Raw genomic sequence first — 18,305 nt, forward strand, 5'->3', positions numbered from 1 at the left:
GAGTCCTTATAGACGTCAAAATATATTCTATCGTACTGTTAATTAAACCAGTTATAGATCCAAACCTGAAGACTTAAAACGTTACGTTATATAGAAAATGACACACCGAACCCAAATTACACTATTAACCACAATAGTATTTAACGTGTGAAAATATCACACGCAAAATAACGCTGCAATCCTGTAATCCTTTCCGGGTTTTACTCAGAACAGTTGCGCAGTCGCGCGTGTCCGTAATAAATAAAACGCCAGGATCGAGCAGCCAATAGGAGAAGAGAACACGGCGGCATGGCAGCGGCTCACGTGGGCGACACTCTGCGGGGGGGGGGGTTTGGACGTCTGCAGGCCCCCAAGTCTCAGAGCTGAAACTTCGAGCGGGGATCGTGACGAGTTTGTTTGCTGTCGTCATGAAACGTCACTCAAAAGCACAAAGAAAAGGAAATACACGATATTATGCATACATTATTATAGAGTTAATACGAGCACATATATTGTGCTCTACACACAACTATAACTGTTCACACACACATTATATATATATATATATATATATATATATATATATATATATATATATATATATATATATATATATATATAGTATTTATTTTTTGTGTACTTGCTCACCAGCTTCCTCAAATTTTACACTGCCCAGAGCCAATGTACTTGTTTGTTGTACTTGTTTGTTGTGCCTTTATATTTATTTGCTGTACATCCATCTATCTATCTATCTATCTATCTATCTATCTATCTATCTATCTATCTATCTATCTATCTATCTATCTATATATATATATATATATATATATATATATATATATATATATATATATATATATATATATATATATATATATATATATATATATATATATATATATATATATATATATATATATATATATATATATATATACATATATATATACAGTACAGACCAAAAGTTTGGACACACCTTCTCATTCAAAGAGTTTTCTTTATTTTCATGACTATGAAAATTGTAGAGTCACACTGAAGGCATCAAGGGCTATTTGACCAAGAAGGAGAGTGATGGGGTGCTGCGCCAGATGACCTGGCCTCCACAGTCACCGGACCTGAACCCAATCGAGATGGTTTAGGGGTGAGCTGGACCGCAGAGTGAAGGCAAAAGGGCCAAAAGTGCCAAGCATCTCGGGAACTCCTTCAAGACTGTTGGAAGACCATTTCAGGTGACTACCTTTCGAAGCTCATAAAGAGAATGCCAAGAGTGTGCAAAGCAGTAATCAAAGCAAAAGGTGGCTACATTGAAGAACCTAGAATATGACATTTTTCAGTTGTTTCACACTTTTTTGTTATGTATATAATTCCATATATAATTCCACGTGTTAATTCATAGTTTTGATGCCTTCAGTGTGAATCTACAATTTTCATAGTCATGAAAATAAAGAAAACTCTTTGAATGAGAAGGTGTGTCCAAACTTTTGGTCTGTTCTGTATATATGTGCATAATTGCATTTCTGGTAGTTGCTAAACATACATTTGTTGCTGTGTTCCTGAAGTATGCAATGACAAAGTTCTATCTATCTATCTATCTATCTATCTATCTATCTATCTATCTATCTATCTATCTATATATCTATATCTATCTATCTATCTATCTATCTATCTAAAAAATTGAGTCGTTAATTTTGTTGTTTATAAAAAATTATAATAATTAAAAAAAAGATAATTTTTGATTTCAAGAAGGACATCTTTTCCCTGATGTCAAACATAATATCCTTTTACATTGTGACTGGCAGGAGCCACAGCCAATCAGGGAAGGGTTTAGGGGTGTAATCAAAGTATATGCTAATACAGTACTACAGATTTGACCTAATTAACTAATGTTGCAGATCAGAGAACGGAGTAGAGCACTGGAAATGATCAGGTTTTTTTCACGACACTACATTTAGATAACAAGATAGAGTTAGCCAGATAACTCAAACGACCTTAGAGAGATATGCAGGGTGGTTTACAGGCCGTATATGCAGTCTGTGGTCTGATACACACAGTGTGAGATTGATGCACGTGGTGAACAGTGCAGTACAAACTGTGGAATTAGCTTGAAAGCATTTTTCTACCAAAAACCACCCAAATAAATAAATAAACAAATAAAATCATACATTCTGTAGCTTTAAGATTTAGTTGCACTGTATGGGCTTAGTCCTGAGTGACAGGTTAAATTCAGAAAGAAATCTGATCACATAAAGACGACCTGAGCCCAACAAGATATGAATCATACATGACACCTCATCCTTTAACAAATACTTGTAAGTGTAAGCACATTCTGTTCTCGAAATGTCACATGATTCCCACAAGTTTTGCAAACGGCGAACAAAGTCCCTGCCAGAAGAAGCGTAAAATAGATGACGACCAGTAGATGATTTATCTTTAAGATCAGAAAATGCATGACCCACCACTCTGGAAAAACATCACTGCTTCTAAGGGTTACTTCCTTGACTGCTGCTGCCTTCCTGTTATCCACACAGACCCCACTCCGGACTTCTGTGCACAGGCACATATTTCCTGCAAAGGAAACCGCAGAGGTATTCTAGGGACAGGAAATACCATGCTGCACAAAAATATTCACAAAAAGCTGTAAATCAAAAATCAAATCAGCACACCACAAGTGGACGCTAGAAACTATTTGATTTTTATCAAATGAAAACTAGCACCAAAGAGAAAAATCTGACGTCCAGTAGACTAAGATATCAGTGCTAACACTAAAAATCAATAGACACACTAGCGGTCATTTTAACAGAATATATGATAGGCACTAGTTAGTCTAAACAAAGACGGGCGTGAAGAACACAATGATATATGAAATGATAAATCCAGAGTTTCAAAGTAAAGAAAGATTCTGAACCAGAAACTTTTAAAATGTTTATTAAAAAGGTAATAAAGCTAAACAAACATTCAATAAAACAAATTTCACCACTGACTCTGCAGCTGTACTGTAGCATCAGAAGTCAAAACTTTAGTATGGCTCAAACCTCCGACAGTGCTTTGGTAATGAAATCTGATTTTGAACATAAAGCGCATACAAACTTAAAACCTGGGTTAAACGGACATGGCTACTCGACGAAAGAGTGAGTTCTTAACACTTGTACATAGCTGGTTCATCAGGTCTTTATTTTGACCCTCCACCCAGTGCATCTCAACTAACACATCACTGTCCTCCACCTTCACATTCATCAGACACTTAAACAGGAAGCGGTGGACTGAGCTGGAGCTTGGGGAAATAGCTGCAACACTGGACCCCTGTTCCTGCGTGCTGGAGGTCTTACAGGGGACATCTGTATCCTTTTCAGGGTCCTGCTTTGCTTTGGATTCTTTTTCATTACTGGAAGGAACTGTAACGTCCTGTGCTGGTGTCGGCTCCACACAGTCACCAACGGGAGTGCCGAGCTCTGGAGCTTTGGGCACCTCATGGAGCTGTCGGCTCTGCTCACGCCGTTTCTGCCGAGCATGGACCCAAGTGTTCTCCACAGCAGTGAGAAAGAGGCTGAGTTCAGAGTCGCAAGAGGGCACACGGTTGTGCAATACCTGGGGACACAGCATAACACGGTCACACCGTTACCGTTCTCCTCAGTCTTACAAAGGATATTATTGTTCCCCTAGATTAACCCTTTTCAAAGTAAAGCATAACTACAACACATAACCAGGGAGGTTATACATTTTTCTTTATTATGCTACACAGTGGTGAAAATCACAACCCATTTTTATTATAAGTTATTATACGCATCATTAAAAAACCTTAAAAAGGTCTCAAGGTGGCCTATGAGTAATGTAGATTCTGCAACAGAAAGACTAATATAGCTAATAATTAAAATGTTATTGTGAACATTTAAATTATGTGAAGAAGCAACTATGTACTTAGCCAAGAACAGTTTTGGGTGTTTGTGTGTGTACCTTCAGGTCTGTGAGAATGCTCTCCAACCAGTAGCTGACGCTTTCTACATGGCTGGTGTGTGTTTGGCCAATGCTGAGAGCCTGAGAGTGCAGTTCCACTGCAGTGGCTTCTACTACGGTGAAACTTAGCGGCTTACGTGCCTTCTCCACCTTACGCTTCTTGTTTGGCGGAGACTGGAATATAAAACACACACAAATGTCAGCAGACCAAAGCAAACTGACTTTTATACAGCCTTCGCTCCCCACGTGCATCAGTGAGCCTCGGCTGCCTATGACACTTTTGCCAGTTCAACCCCTGTTCCTTCTTTGGACTACTTTTGATAGATTCTGACCACTGCAGAACACAAACGACCCACAAGAGCTGCAGTTTTGGAGATGCTCTGACCCATTTGTCTAGCCATCACAATTTGACCCTTGTTAAACTCGCACAAATCCTTACGCTTGCCCATTTTTTCCTGCTTCTAACACATCAATGTTGAGAAAATGTTAACTTGCTGCCTAATATACCCCACACACTAACAGGTGCCACAACAAAGAGATAATCAGTGTTATTCAATCACAGGTCATAATGTGTATAGATGGAGTTCAACAGTATCAGCTTGGGAGTGCTGGGGCTTAAACCATGAGCTTAGGATCAGTTATATAGTTACCTTTTTGTCACAAACGATAAACAAATATACAAATGTCCTTCCAAAAACTTTATTTGGCCAAATGGCCCTAGTTAAAGCAGAAAAATTGCTTTTAATACATGCAAGTCATTATTAGCAGACGTATATTTCAAGTAATTCTTTTAATTTCCAATACTTTTCCAAATAATACTTATTGATAATTTTGGAATTTGGGATTCAGCCAAACTGTACTACAGAAGATAAATTATTTCATGCAAAAAAGATAAGGATATTCTGGATATTCGCAAAAACCCGCCCACCTTAGTTACTGTTGCTATGTCTGACAAGCCATGCCACCATGACAAGAACGCCTGTCACTCAAGCTCTTTGCAAATGGTCAATTGCTTATACATTTATGAAAACTGTATTTATCATAATACATGTAGAGTATGAACTGTCCTCAACTTGCTGCACGAGCATTGTAATGTCCTCCAAAATTTCGTCTACGATCTCCATTGTTAAAAAAATTCAGCAAAATCATTTATTACTAGCATTTCCCCTCTTTGCCATCGACTATGAGTGACATCCCTTTCCAATACAAACACACCCAATAATATAGTCCCTCCTCTGACACTTGATTGACAGCTTACAGTACAAGGCGTTGAAAATTTTAATGCAAAAGGAATTGCGATTAAATTTGAGTTTAGGCAGACTACATACGCGACTCGGAGAAAGTGTATTAATTAATTAAAGTGAATTAATATTGCTATTTAAATATGACATCATTACTCGTAAGACACGGGAAATACAGTTGCAAATGGATTTCGCGTTTCGCATTAATGAAAGAGAAAAGGCAAACAATATGTCACAATTTATGCGTCCACAAATGGAAAACGCATATTCAACAAAACTCTTTTTGAATATTTCTGTAATATCCTTTCATACTCTGTGGCAGTATAAAATGCAGTGGAATTTGATTCTAATCTACCACTGTTGGTGAGAGGAGACCAGCAGAGGGCAGCAATGCACAATTAAGGATTTTCAAGGTGTGGCAGCTCCTCCTGTCCATGACCTTGGCTTACAGTTGAGTAAATATACAATCACTGTCTGAGATGTGTGTGTGCCATATGTCAAGGTATTGACAGACAGGAATATGACCAGTGGCATTTATATAAGACTGAATTAGAGTTAAAAAAAAAAAAAAAAAAAAATAATCCCATGCCAAAACAAATCACAGTTATGACGGGCTTAACCCTAATAGTTTCAATAATATATCACAGGGGTTTGAAGATGTGGGTCAAACTATTATATAACACACACACACACACACACACACACACACACACACACACACACACACACACACACAAACACAAAATGAAAGACAGACAGGCAGTTGTTTTCAAGCTTCAAATTGATCTAATTCAGGTGTTTAAAGTCCTAGCAGCTGAGCTCATGTCTTACAAATAACAAGCATGGGAAACAGTGGACTATGACCAGACATTTTCCAGAAATCCTGAAACACAAAACCTATGCTTCAGTTGTTGGTCCTTCTGTGCAATCGGAACTCTAATTGAATAATGTGTGCATAGTCGTATTTAATTATTTATATATTTAATTCTCTCTTTTTCCCTCCTAAGGCATTTTGAAATCATCATGTTTTCTACAACCTCAGTTGTATTTCACACACACACTAAAGCTAGATATAGATAGACAAACAGATAGACAGACCACTTTATTCATCCCAGGGGAAATTCAGTAATGTGTCTTGCGACTAGTGATGCGTCTAGTGATGAGTCATGGATTTTCACCAACAGCACCACTGTAATTGCAGGAGCAACACTGTCACTGCTAGTCTGCATGTACTGTAGCTACAGTCTATGATAGAAAGAAATCAACTCCAGCATCTATTTATGTCACTAAAGGTATATGACCCTTGTGAAAGTAAATGCATTCCCCATAATTGCACAATTTGTCCATCTAAATCATACAGACCGGTTATTGATAGTGCAAATAATAATGTTTATGCATCTCTGAATTCTGAGGTCAGGACACAAGCTGCAATGTGACCCTCACTAAGCCTCTAGTCTACGCCCATGTTTCTTCGAAGCAGATAATGCTTTCATGCACATAAACACATGCCCATACCCATAGCAAACATTCCATACAGATCAGGGACAGACTTGCTCACTCCTCATACTCTTCTATACCAAAAATACCAAAAAACCCAAACATCTAAGGACATTATCAAGACTATGTGCAAGCTACATCTAAATATAAAAGACCTCTGTAAGAAAGTGAGAATCCTCTCTCAGTCTTTCCTACACATTCAGCAGATTATATCCAAGCACTCAGAAGCAGAAGAGGTGAAAGACATTTAGGGAGAGTGAAAAACAAAGTGAGTCAGAGTTACTCAGCCTGATAAAGGACCATGCCTCATGGGTACTCGACAAGAACATTTGCAGTTATGAAGGACAAACAATCATCTAGTTTAGTCAAAGTGCACACATTTAAAGCCTAAAACAGAACACTACTATGGCATTCATGACACTCATAAGCAATCAGGCTATTTCTTTTTTTCATAAGCTCCCTTCAAAGTGTCATATGATCAGCATCTAAATCGGTCCGACTCCAGAAGAATCTGCACCAACTGAAAGGTTTACTAAAATTAAAGTAGTCTTAACATATAAAATTGTTTCCAGACCTTCTACAATGTATAAAATGTCAACAAGAAAATTTATGCTTTACAATATTGCCATACACAAGATCTGGTTAGTTTCTTCATTTAAAGCTTCTGTTTACATTTTTTCCAACCTGAAATTAGTAGAAACAAAGCTGCTTAGCTCTTTTCCCCTTTCATTCAAGGGCAACCCAGAAGGCAAATTTAGTTTCACAAGAGAAAATGGGGTCGGATGGAGGAAAGGGTGATCAGTTTTCACTGCATTTCACCCCACAAGCAGCAGTGAGTGCTGGAAATAACAAACCACTCCTTTAAAACAGATCCAGTTGTTTTGCTGTGAGCTGCCTCTTTACAACTGCACTCTGAGCATTACAAATATAGAAGTAGACGAGGGGTTTCAAGCTTTTTAAATGTTTTAATATGCCTTACACACAGGCCATCTGATATTGCCTTAAAATTCTATTCAGATTCAAGAGAAAACAGAAGAAGGTCACAGACTGCTGCTTTGCAAATAAATAATTCATATTAATAGGGTTTGCACAAAGAGTGTATCAGCAATTCAAAAATAGTCCTTTCCTTTTCTCCATTTCCAGATGTGAATCTAAGACTAGACACCTTTTCATCAATTTACTTCTCTGCATTCAATAGTTTTCAATAGAGTGTGCAGCATGGCACAGAATCTGTTTACATCCTAATAATCCAGCAGCAAACCTGAAAACAATTTTGGAAACATGTCTCTTTGAGTTTTTATTCGCAGCTGATCTGACTCCAAACTAAAAGAGTGGGATTGGATAATGAGATGCAACTGACAGCTCTAAAAACTCATTCATAATGGCACATTGCAATGATTTTATTTGAATTTTTATTTATCTAAAAGGTCAACATAAATAACCGTGGGAGGAATTCCATTGGGAGCGAGTGGGAACGGGAATGAAACCTCTGAGGCACTCTATTCAAGTTCATGATATCACTTGGCAGTTCATTAAAGGAAAGTTAAACAGGACATTTTCTATGTCTGTCTAATTTTCTACTTGACCAATCTATTTAACCCCTGGTACATAAATAGAGGTGGTCCAATTAATCAGGATCTTTAGAGTTTTTAAATTAATCGGCGTGCGTGTAGGTCTGCGCTTGCACTAGAGAAAAAAAATAAATCATACCAGCAGATGGCAGTAGTCTGTATTCAGCATCCAAACAAGTAAACCGTAAGAGTTATATATTAAATATCTAAAACAAGCAATGTTTCCACCCACTGCATTAACTACTAACAGATTCGTGTGGCTTTTTTTTAATCATGTCTGCTAAGTTACAAAGACAAGTGCGAAAATAGACAGCAAGCGTGTTCCTTATTTTCACGTGCTCATTCACTAAGCTAATTAACCAATCTCTTTCTGATTCGACATGCAGAACCTGCAAAAAAACAGGGAAAAAAATAATAAAAGGTGATTAACACTCAAAACCCCCAATGGCCGACCGTCAGCTCGGAGTGTACGGGGCTTTAAGATCTTATAATTCGTTCTTAATCTAGGGTTATATATTGCATAGGTTAAATATGACGCTGCTTTTAGAGTGAGAATGAGAGTAACTTTTGGAACTGTATTGTTAGTGAGCCTTTAACCAGCTGTAGTTTAGGTAACATGGCACACGTAGACTGATAGGAGAGGTTTGTGTTGTTTAATAAATGTTTAATTTAAGCAATTTTCTGTATCATGTCTTATTAATCAGCTGTTAGATTTTATCAGATGAATGGAAAAAAATAATAATATCGGCACCGGCATAGACCATATCGATCCACCTATATAAACTAACACCAGGGGGAGCCATTCTATGGCAACTGGTCACATGCTACAAAGACATTAGTGTCACTGGCAGGTAGTCCTCTACAGTTCTGTACAGACGTGTGTTAAACCATCGTAACTGTGTACAACAACGATTAATTTCACATATACAACAAAATGCATGGTATTCTATTGATTGAATTGTACAGCAGACAGGTTCAGTGCATCTCATCCTATTGTGTCTCCAGGTTTCAAGGTCATATTACAAAGCTCAAATAAACAGGCATCTGAATCAATAAAATTGATTCTGAAGTCAGTCAGTCTGTGTGCACGTGTGTGTGGGCAGCTAATGAGTCGACTACACACATACGCAGACACTTGTGTAATACTCTTCCTTGTTTCACACTTGTACTTTTTTGTTTTTTACATTTCTTTTCGTTTTTTAAACTGTCCATTAAACAAACATATATCTACCAAAACAAGAAGAAAAAAAGAGAAAGCTTGCAACTCGCTGCTACTCTCGTCCACTTCTCTCGGTGCTACTCTCGTCCGCTATAGCAGCACCTCCACAGACAAAAAAAAGGTAAACAGTTTAATTATTAAACATACACAGATGCGGCTGAACAATGGAGCCATCAGAGATAAAACTCAGAGCCTGAAAACAGGAATGAATACGACACAAACTTCTCTGTTCTGTCACTGCTCTCAACCTCCTGGAACAGCGTTTCCTGTAATGCCTCACAATCCTGACCTCTGACCCTGAAGACAACACCTCGGCCGTAAATCCACTGCTCCAACAGCTCTTGTGTTGGATGAGCAGACAGCAAAGCATGCCGCCGCCCCATACACACACACACCCCTTCCCTCCCTCCTTCCTTTTCTCTCTTTCTTCGTGTATGTGACACTCGCCTGTCGTCTTTCCGGCGGGTTGCTCATATTCATGTCTGTGATCCTGTGACATTTTTCATGATTTCATAAGGAGATTAAAGACCAAACTGTCAATCAGATTGATTTGGTTTCTGTAATAGGACTCAGCTGGGCTCAGAGAAAAAGGATTAACATAGAAGTACAAATGTGACAGATTGTGTGTGTGTGTGTGTGTGTGTGTGTGTGTGTGTGCATATGATTGTACATGGCTAAAAATAAATAAGTAAGTAAATAAACTTTATTAACAAATAGGTAAACACACACACATACATACACACATACATACACACACACACACACACACACACACACACACACACACACACACACACACACACACACACACACACACACACACAAACATGGCTAATAATGTTCTAAGAAGTGGAGTGAAATGCAGACAGAAATGTAGGCCAATCTTTCTGCTCAAGTGCCCTCCACGATGGCACATAAGGAAGTTGGAAAAAACTGGAAGCACTCCACCTCCCATCCCTTTCACTACGCCTGACACTCTCTCGCTCACTCACTCGCTCTCCTTCTCACTATAAGAACATGGCTTTACAGAACAGCCCTGCTGCCCTGGAGACCGTTGCCAGGCTACGGTGACTGGGGGAAGAGAGCCGGGCTGCAGGGAGCAGTCAGAGAATGTCTAATGGAATGGACCGAGTTTGCATTATTAACACAAGCACTGATCTGGAGCTGCATGAATATTCTGGCAGGGTGGCTTTCCCTCAACTAAACCCACACACACACGCACACGCACCCACACACACAAAACCCTCAAGTAGCTTAGTAGGTCACAGGAGGATCTCTTCCACAAAGTCACAGAAGGTAGAGTGCTGAACTGAAACTTACTGGCATGGTCACATCTTCATAGAAGCTCCAGGCCAGAGCCCAGCGCATGGTGCGCCCCTGACAGAACTCAGTGTGCGTTACTTTGGGGACCTGTTCAGACAAAAGAGAAAATAACTAAAGATTAACAGAAACACAGAAAAGACTCCTAAGAACCAGTAACCATTTTATTTTAAATCATTTCTCAAACCATTTTTTGGTTATTTTATTTAAATCCTAATAAAATGTCAGGATATGGCATATTAGATATGTACATTAATCATACCCATTGACCTCCTTCCAACTCGCTACTATCACACAGACAATTTAAGTCTTCATTTGTCATATTGTGAGCAAATTACACAAACAACAGCTATCAACATTGACTAAATTTGTACACAAATCTTGTTGCCAAGGACACGTTCAAATCGTATATGAATCGAGTGAACCAAACACAAATTGCCCACATTCAGCAAATAATTTTATAGTTGTTTATTTGTCACAAACATACCACATACATGTGATGTAATGTAGTGAAATGTTTTTTTCCCCCCTTAAATTCCTCATCCACAGTAAAAAGAGGATGCGCATATACATGATAAAATGTAAAAATATAATAAACATATACTACCATATAGTAAACAAATATATGTGTATATATAGCTAAATGTTCAAGTGTAAATGTATATGGAGACGCACTGTGATCGGCTCATCAAACAACCGGGTGAATATGTAGTGTATGTAGGGTGACCTCTGTTTAAATGGGATTACTAAAATCACAAAAAGGTTGCATTCAGTGGTTGCAAAAGACTTGCATTTAAAACATCAGCTCTCCTACTCTCAGAGTTTGCTTTCATCTAAGGTATATGTAATACATGTCAAATGTTTGGTTGGATGACATTATGTCATTAGGAAACTCCGAGCTCTGTGATTTATAACAGACTGATTATCTTGTGTGATTCAACCCTCAATTCAACAGACATCCTCTGGCAACATTATTACCAGACATATGGTGTAAACTCTTATCCCAGACAGTACTCACGGGGAGTTTTACTATGATAGCCCTAAATGTTAAAAGCAGTATCATATCATATATCATAATATAACTGCATATTGGTTGTTATCTGCAAAAATGTATGGAATTGATACAGCTTTTTGGGTTTGGGAATAACTGTACTGAAAATCAGATTTCTAATGTATAAATGTGAATATATGGCTATGTAACAGCTATGATCCAAAAACTAACTATTAGAACGATTACAACCTCTTTGCAGTTTAAATAACTATACATCTGTGGAAAGAAAAAATATTCCTGTCAAACAGTATTTTAAAACACAAACCATATGCGAACCTCTCGTATCCGTTCACAAGAGACCAAGCACCTGCCTGTTATTTTCTACCTGGCTGCAGACAGAGCGAGACAACGTAGCAGATGCATGCTGGATTTAGCGAGCCTGTGGGTCATCAATCAAATCTTTCCCACCTGAGGAGAGTCTGTGGCTGGGTGTGAAATGAGGCACTTCTGCATGTTTATCATAGCTGTGTGTACAGAACTGGACAGGGATGTCCTCGCTATAATCCCATACGCTATCCTAATTTCACACCACTACTTAAAACAGATTATAAAAACAGTGTAGTTAAGACTACCAAGTGACCTTTAAATGGTACTTTAAATCTAAAGATAAAAAAACATCTCATTAGCATATTAATTAGAGGCCCATTAGTTGGCTACAGGGCAGACTGGAGGTATCAGGCTTGAGTGCTGGAACACAGCCAAGTGCACCATCGCTCTGATGAGAGGTGACAGTACTCTGACACCTCCAGATGAAGAAAGGAGGGAAGACCGATACCAGCCTAATAACCTGTAAACGTGGAGAACAGCTTGCAGTCACAGCTATTAGAGTCCTGCTCTCACACAAAGCAATGCCAGGGGCTTATTTGTTCATGGAGGAGGGGACGGCAGCTAATGACTACTAATGAACTAATGAAATCCAGCTATCATAGCTTTGTTTCACGGGACATTTTCGTGGGTCACTTGAGGGAAGCTGATTTAGATCAATTAACCTGCGAATTCTTCCAACGCCGCACGTTTACACATTCAATCTGGAGAGGATTAATAATAAAAAAAATGCTGCACACATTTGTGTACAATCAACCCCTGATAATTCGCAGCTCGGAACATTTGCAGGTTCTCATTTGGAACCTAACTAACAGCAAGTTGCGGATTATGTTAAAATTCGCGGGAATCCGCAGCGGGACCGATTGTTCAGGGATGTTAGGACTAACAATTTAAACTGTTTTTACTAACAAATTTGATACATTTTTTAAAAACACATTATTGTATTAAAGTGACAATGTCTAGATCAATTTTCAGAACTCGTGGAGGGGCGTTGAATGTTGACCTCTGTACAAACAAATGCACACAAGTGACTCACCCCTTGTTTTCTCAGCTCCTCCTTCAAAGGGGCCAGACTGCACTTTTTCCCCAGCATGCAGCTGTACCATCTGCAAAGGACACAAATAGAGCAAGTCTGTTTACTTGAACAGGTGACTGTTCCTCCAAATTAACTCTAAATTCCAAATGAACGGTTTACATGCAGCCTAACTACTACATGCATTTGTTAACTACTTTATTGTTGGGACAAAAGTGCCTAAAACAAGACAAATATGAAGACTTTCATTTTAATGATGATTTTAGGGGCATCATTATTGGAGAGCAGGTCATGTTGTTGCCTTACAATTCCAAACTCCTCAGGTTTGAGCACAAGTTGCATCCCAGAAATGGGATGTTTACTAAGCATATATAGATGTGATAGTCGAAACCCAGCCATTAGGGTTGCACAAGCCAGTGCACTCTTAGTGTCGGTCCTAAGCCCGGGTAAATGGGGAGGGTTGCATTAGGAAGGGCATCCAGCGTAAAAACATGTGCCAAATTGAACATGCGGAATGAATACGAATGATCCGCTGTGGCGACACCTAATGGGAGAAGCCGAAAGAAAGAATATATGTGATAGTCAGGTGTCCACAAACCTCTGGCCATATAATGATATTATTATTAATAACTTATAAAACTATAATACAGTATTAATAATACTAATAATACTGAACACAGTTTTCTATTCTCTGGAGGACATTAAAAGGTTCGATGCCCAGCTCACTATGGCTCCTTAAACTACAATACATGTTCATTCTTCAAAGGACCTGACTTTTGCTGTGTTTGAGTAGAACCCAGTTTGGCATTGTGTTTGATCCCAACTCAAAGACCAGAGCTGGGCGAGGACCGGAGAAAACAGCTTGCGTCATACGCAACCAGACCCAGGACTTTGAAGTCGCACAGCAGAAGAAGAAAAATCAATGTTTATCCTCCACAGCAGAATCTGAGCCTTCATCAGCCATCACTGGACTTTAAAAACAGCAGAAAGAAAAATCTATGTGTAACGGACTAGTACATGCAGTGCTTAACAACTGAGGCCCTTGAGAACAAAATAATCCATACGAATAATTGCCATCAAAGAGAGCATCCATCAATTGAAGAGGAAAGTAACAGTGGGGAAACGAGGCTGGCACAGTGACTAGCTAGATTCCTACTGAGGGCCAACCCCCAACTCCTCAGAGAATACCCGAATCAGGGAAGCCCCGCAGGCTTACAAAATCCATTTCATTTTTTCGATATCAAATATTAAAGAATCTTAATATCAGCAGATGTTCTTCATGCCAATGAGTACCTACCAGCACACCATAGGATAAACTGATTGCAGATAAACCATGTAACTTAACAGGAAAAAAAATAAATAAAAAATGTAATAAATTACTACCCGCTCATCCTTTAACTCATTCTAAAGAGGAAGCAATTAAAATGTCAATAAGAAGCAGCTCTTGGCAATTTGTGAAATTAGTTCTGTATTTTGTGTCTCTTTGTGTGTGAGAATGAGAGAGAGATAGAAGGAGAGTGTGTGTGAGAGAGAGAGAGAGAGAGAGAGAGAGAGAGAGAGAGAGAGAAATGGGAAAGACTGGGTCTAATTGCAGATCTATGGATTTAGAGAGGAAGAGCAATCTGTGTCTGGCTGGGTCTCTGGCAGAGAGTCTACATATACCTGCCAAAAAACACCAAAAAAACCCACACATGCATTTACACATACACATGCTCACTCTTTACACTGACAGCCTTCTGGTCCTGAGGAGATAGATGCACTCAGAACACACACGTCCCTTTCCACCAACAGAGCAAAATCTGATATCTAATCTGGAACCAATCCACCTATTTCCGATGCAAAAAGAGAGTTTTCTTTTTGGATCACACGGTAAGAGAGCTGTGGTGCTTGAAGCCTAAATATCATGGTTTTACCATGAGGGCAGCTTGAGTTAATTAATTGTTGGTAAAGTCTTTCTCTCTTTTTTTTTTTTTTTTTTTTTTTAAGAAAATACCGGTAGTCATTGTTTTTTTGGCAAGTGCAATGAATTAAATACATGACTCATGTGACAATGAACACAATGCTTTCTTTAAGCAGTTTCGTTTCCAGCCATAATTAAATAAAAGCAGCAAAGTATGCAACAGCCACTAAGGGTGTAGACATGCGTCATTGAGGATAAAGTATCTTCTCCAATCCAGGGGTAAAACTATCCACAGTTTGTTTTGTGGCATGCATTATTAAACTGGCATACAATGCACATCATATTAATTTTAAATAATGCAAAGAAGATCGCAAGAAAGTGCCAAAAATATGAACATAAAAGAATTGTCATTTTGCTTATAAACAATGTCTATATTCAGCAGATGTGCTGTGCAGGTAAATGAAAGAGCTTGTCTGTTGAAACCCCCATTACTGCCTTATACAACTGAAATGCATCACAAAGCAGAAAAACCTGCAGTTCAGCCCTCACACCCACACACATACACACACCCACACACACTCTCCTGGGGCTTCCAGGTGTGGCTTTGTTAATCAGGTCTAATGTGCACTGCCATGCACCACCACCCCTCCCTTTCTCCTTCCCTGCTTCCCACTTCAGCACTGTACTGAAACAGCCAGTAGAGACACACATCTGCTCCCATCAGACAAGCCGGATGCTGCATGGGTAATCGTTTTGCTTTTTCTGCCAATTAATTAAACAAACTCAGAATGACAGTTCCATCTCTGCCTCCATCTGCTGTGGCCTTTCATCAGGACAGTTTCTTCCCCTCAGCACCTCCAAAAGAAGTGGGAATAACCCCCTATAACCTAACTGCACAGGAGAAAAGACAAAAAAAATCTAAATGCATGCTTTAAAAAATTGGCAGCTATTCCTAGTTAAGCATTCTGCCTTTCTCCAGTACGCATGAAGCCAAGCCCTTATTTCTATTCAAATCCACTGAGAACTATTTAGCAGCTTAACTCGTTTAGACTTGTACACAAATTACTCGACTCTGGCGCGTTCCTTCCGATCAAAACATGACCAAACTCACACCCTCAGACTTCATGCTAAAGTGGCATTAGGATTTAAACATGGGTCTAATGAACCTTTTCCATTAGACACTGCGCTACATATTCCACCCAAAACCTACCCACATACCTGCGCTGGGTTTAGTTACTATCTTGCCCAGGTAGCATGGGATATAGAAGTGGAGCTAAAAATAGTGCAGGCAATGGACTGGTTCTCAAATTGCTTTTCTGCCAGACAGCATTTTAATGTAGAAATGTAGAGCCGACATTTCTTTCTCTTTTCAAGCGCTTCTGGAGCGACATATAACATTTTTATCATACAATTTATTAATGCTTTTATTCATTTATATCATCTCCACACACATGTTGTTCTGATATTTAGCTCATTTTTACCGTTCTTACGCATGGTGCATATAAAATCTGCTTTGCTTTACCTCCAAATGGCATTTTAATCTACGGTCCACTAATTATGTGGGATATAACAAAGCCTTTGACACATTCAAAGCGAATAATAAAGTATTGGCACCCTTGGCTGTATGTGTTACATTAACATTTATGGCATTTGGCAGACATCCTTATCCAAAGTGCCGTACAATGATCACATTTATAGAACTGGGCACTTGAGGGTTAAGAGCCTTGTTTAAGGGCTCAACAGTCGTCGAACATCTTAACCACCACTACTAGCTTGTATCACACTTTATAAGTAAATAAGTGCGAGAGATGACTGTCAAATTCAATGATATATTGAGAATTACATCAGTCAAATTACTAGTTACTGCCTTATAAACCCCTCCTACTTTTGTGGGTAAACTGATACGGTGAAAAACTGACAAAATTCTTGACCATGTGCCGTAACCATACTGCATACGTGTGCCACTATTAGTGTTTGTGTGTATGTGTACGAGCATATCAAACCTGAGCCTCCTCTTAAGCTGTACACTGTCATGGATAATCCTTTTCACAAACTCCAGCTCACCCCCCTCAGCCATGATTTCGGTCACTCCTCCTGTATTGACTGAGCTGGGTGGGGGTCTACGCGAGTTCCTCGAGTTGACTCCCTGATGGAGTAAATCAAACACAAGCCACACAATAACAGCTGAAACAGAACCCGAATTATGTGGAGTGTAGTGGAGTGATAAAGGGGAAAATTCAACGTTGGTATTCTTGTAAATAAATATATTCTTGTAAAATACACAGCTTTTAGATTGAAAGTAAAACAATACAGTACCTTAGCCTCTAACTGGTTGGCAAAGAAAGGTGGATTACACATGCAGAAATCATACACTATCGACTCCTCTTTCAAAGCATCCATTAGCAAGGTCTTTTGGGGCACCTTCACCACTGCAACAGACAGACACAGACCCACCCACACACACACACACACACGACGCTCAAATACCAGACAAACGCAATCAGCATTAAAACAGCACAAGCGACTTGTACCTTTAATCAGGTCTGCCATATTGTTTTGTTCAACGTTTTTCTTGGCGTAATTATAGCAGATGTCATCCACCTCTGTTGCGAGAAAGTACCAGCCATTCATCGAGGCTCCCAACAGGGGGTAGATACAGGAGGCCCCCGTACCTACACGTGCACACATGCAGGCACACACATACAGACAAAAAAGACAAAGAGCTCACATACTCTTCCATCCCAAGTCTGCTTTCTCAATAATATTTTATTATACACACAATTGCAATCGAAGAACATGGTGTACTGGAACCCCATTATTGATAAATTAGTGAGCAGCTCAATGATATTGATACACACTGTATTCAGCATGCTCTTGCATGATTTTACAAACAGGCACAAACGAAAAAATTGTTAAAAGAATAATGGATAAAACCATCTGTGACAGAGGAATATTGCACATGAAATTGTTTAAAAATGAAATTTTGTAGCTTCCGTCTTGCAACATAAGGTATAAAAAGAGTTCCAAGTTGTGAATGTGCGAGTCAGTTAGCACAAAGAAGTCTGTTAACAGGATGACCTGAACTGACAAGACGCCCCACCAAAATGACAGATCAGGTCTCTAATGCAATAATGTGCAGCAGGCCATCTCTACTCATCCATTATTTACCCACCCACATCTGCAGACAAAAAGGTTTCTGAAGCTAGAGTTAAACAATTC

The 18,305-nt window shown here is 39.0% G+C and overlaps 1 protein-coding gene across 1 annotated transcript in view; it reads right to left on the reverse strand.

Moving 5' to 3' along the window:
* Positions 1–2,888: 2,888 nt before the first annotated feature.
* mettl16 (methyltransferase 16, N6-methyladenosin) overlaps positions 2,889–18,305 on the reverse strand; it is a 35,027-nt gene continuing 19,610 nt past the window's right edge. Inside the window, exons 4-10 of the mRNA XM_046863067.1 lie at positions 17,618–17,758; positions 17,403–17,515; positions 17,090–17,232; positions 13,190–13,259; positions 10,779–10,868; positions 3,931–4,104; positions 2,889–3,564 (exon numbers count right to left, since the gene is read on the reverse strand). Coding sequence (XP_046719023.1) covers positions 3,079–3,564; positions 3,931–4,104; positions 10,779–10,868; positions 13,190–13,259; positions 17,090–17,232; positions 17,403–17,515; positions 17,618–17,758 — 1,217 coding nt within the window. The 3' untranslated portion in view covers positions 2,889–3,078. The remainder of the gene's footprint in view (positions 3,565–3,930; positions 4,105–10,778; positions 10,869–13,189; positions 13,260–17,089; positions 17,233–17,402; positions 17,516–17,617; positions 17,759–18,305) is intronic.

Source organism: Silurus meridionalis, chromosome 12 (genome assembly GCF_014805685.1).
Source record: "Silurus meridionalis isolate SWU-2019-XX chromosome 12, ASM1480568v1, whole genome shotgun sequence".
Classification (NCBI taxonomy): domain Eukaryota; kingdom Metazoa; phylum Chordata; class Actinopteri; order Siluriformes; family Siluridae; genus Silurus; species Silurus meridionalis.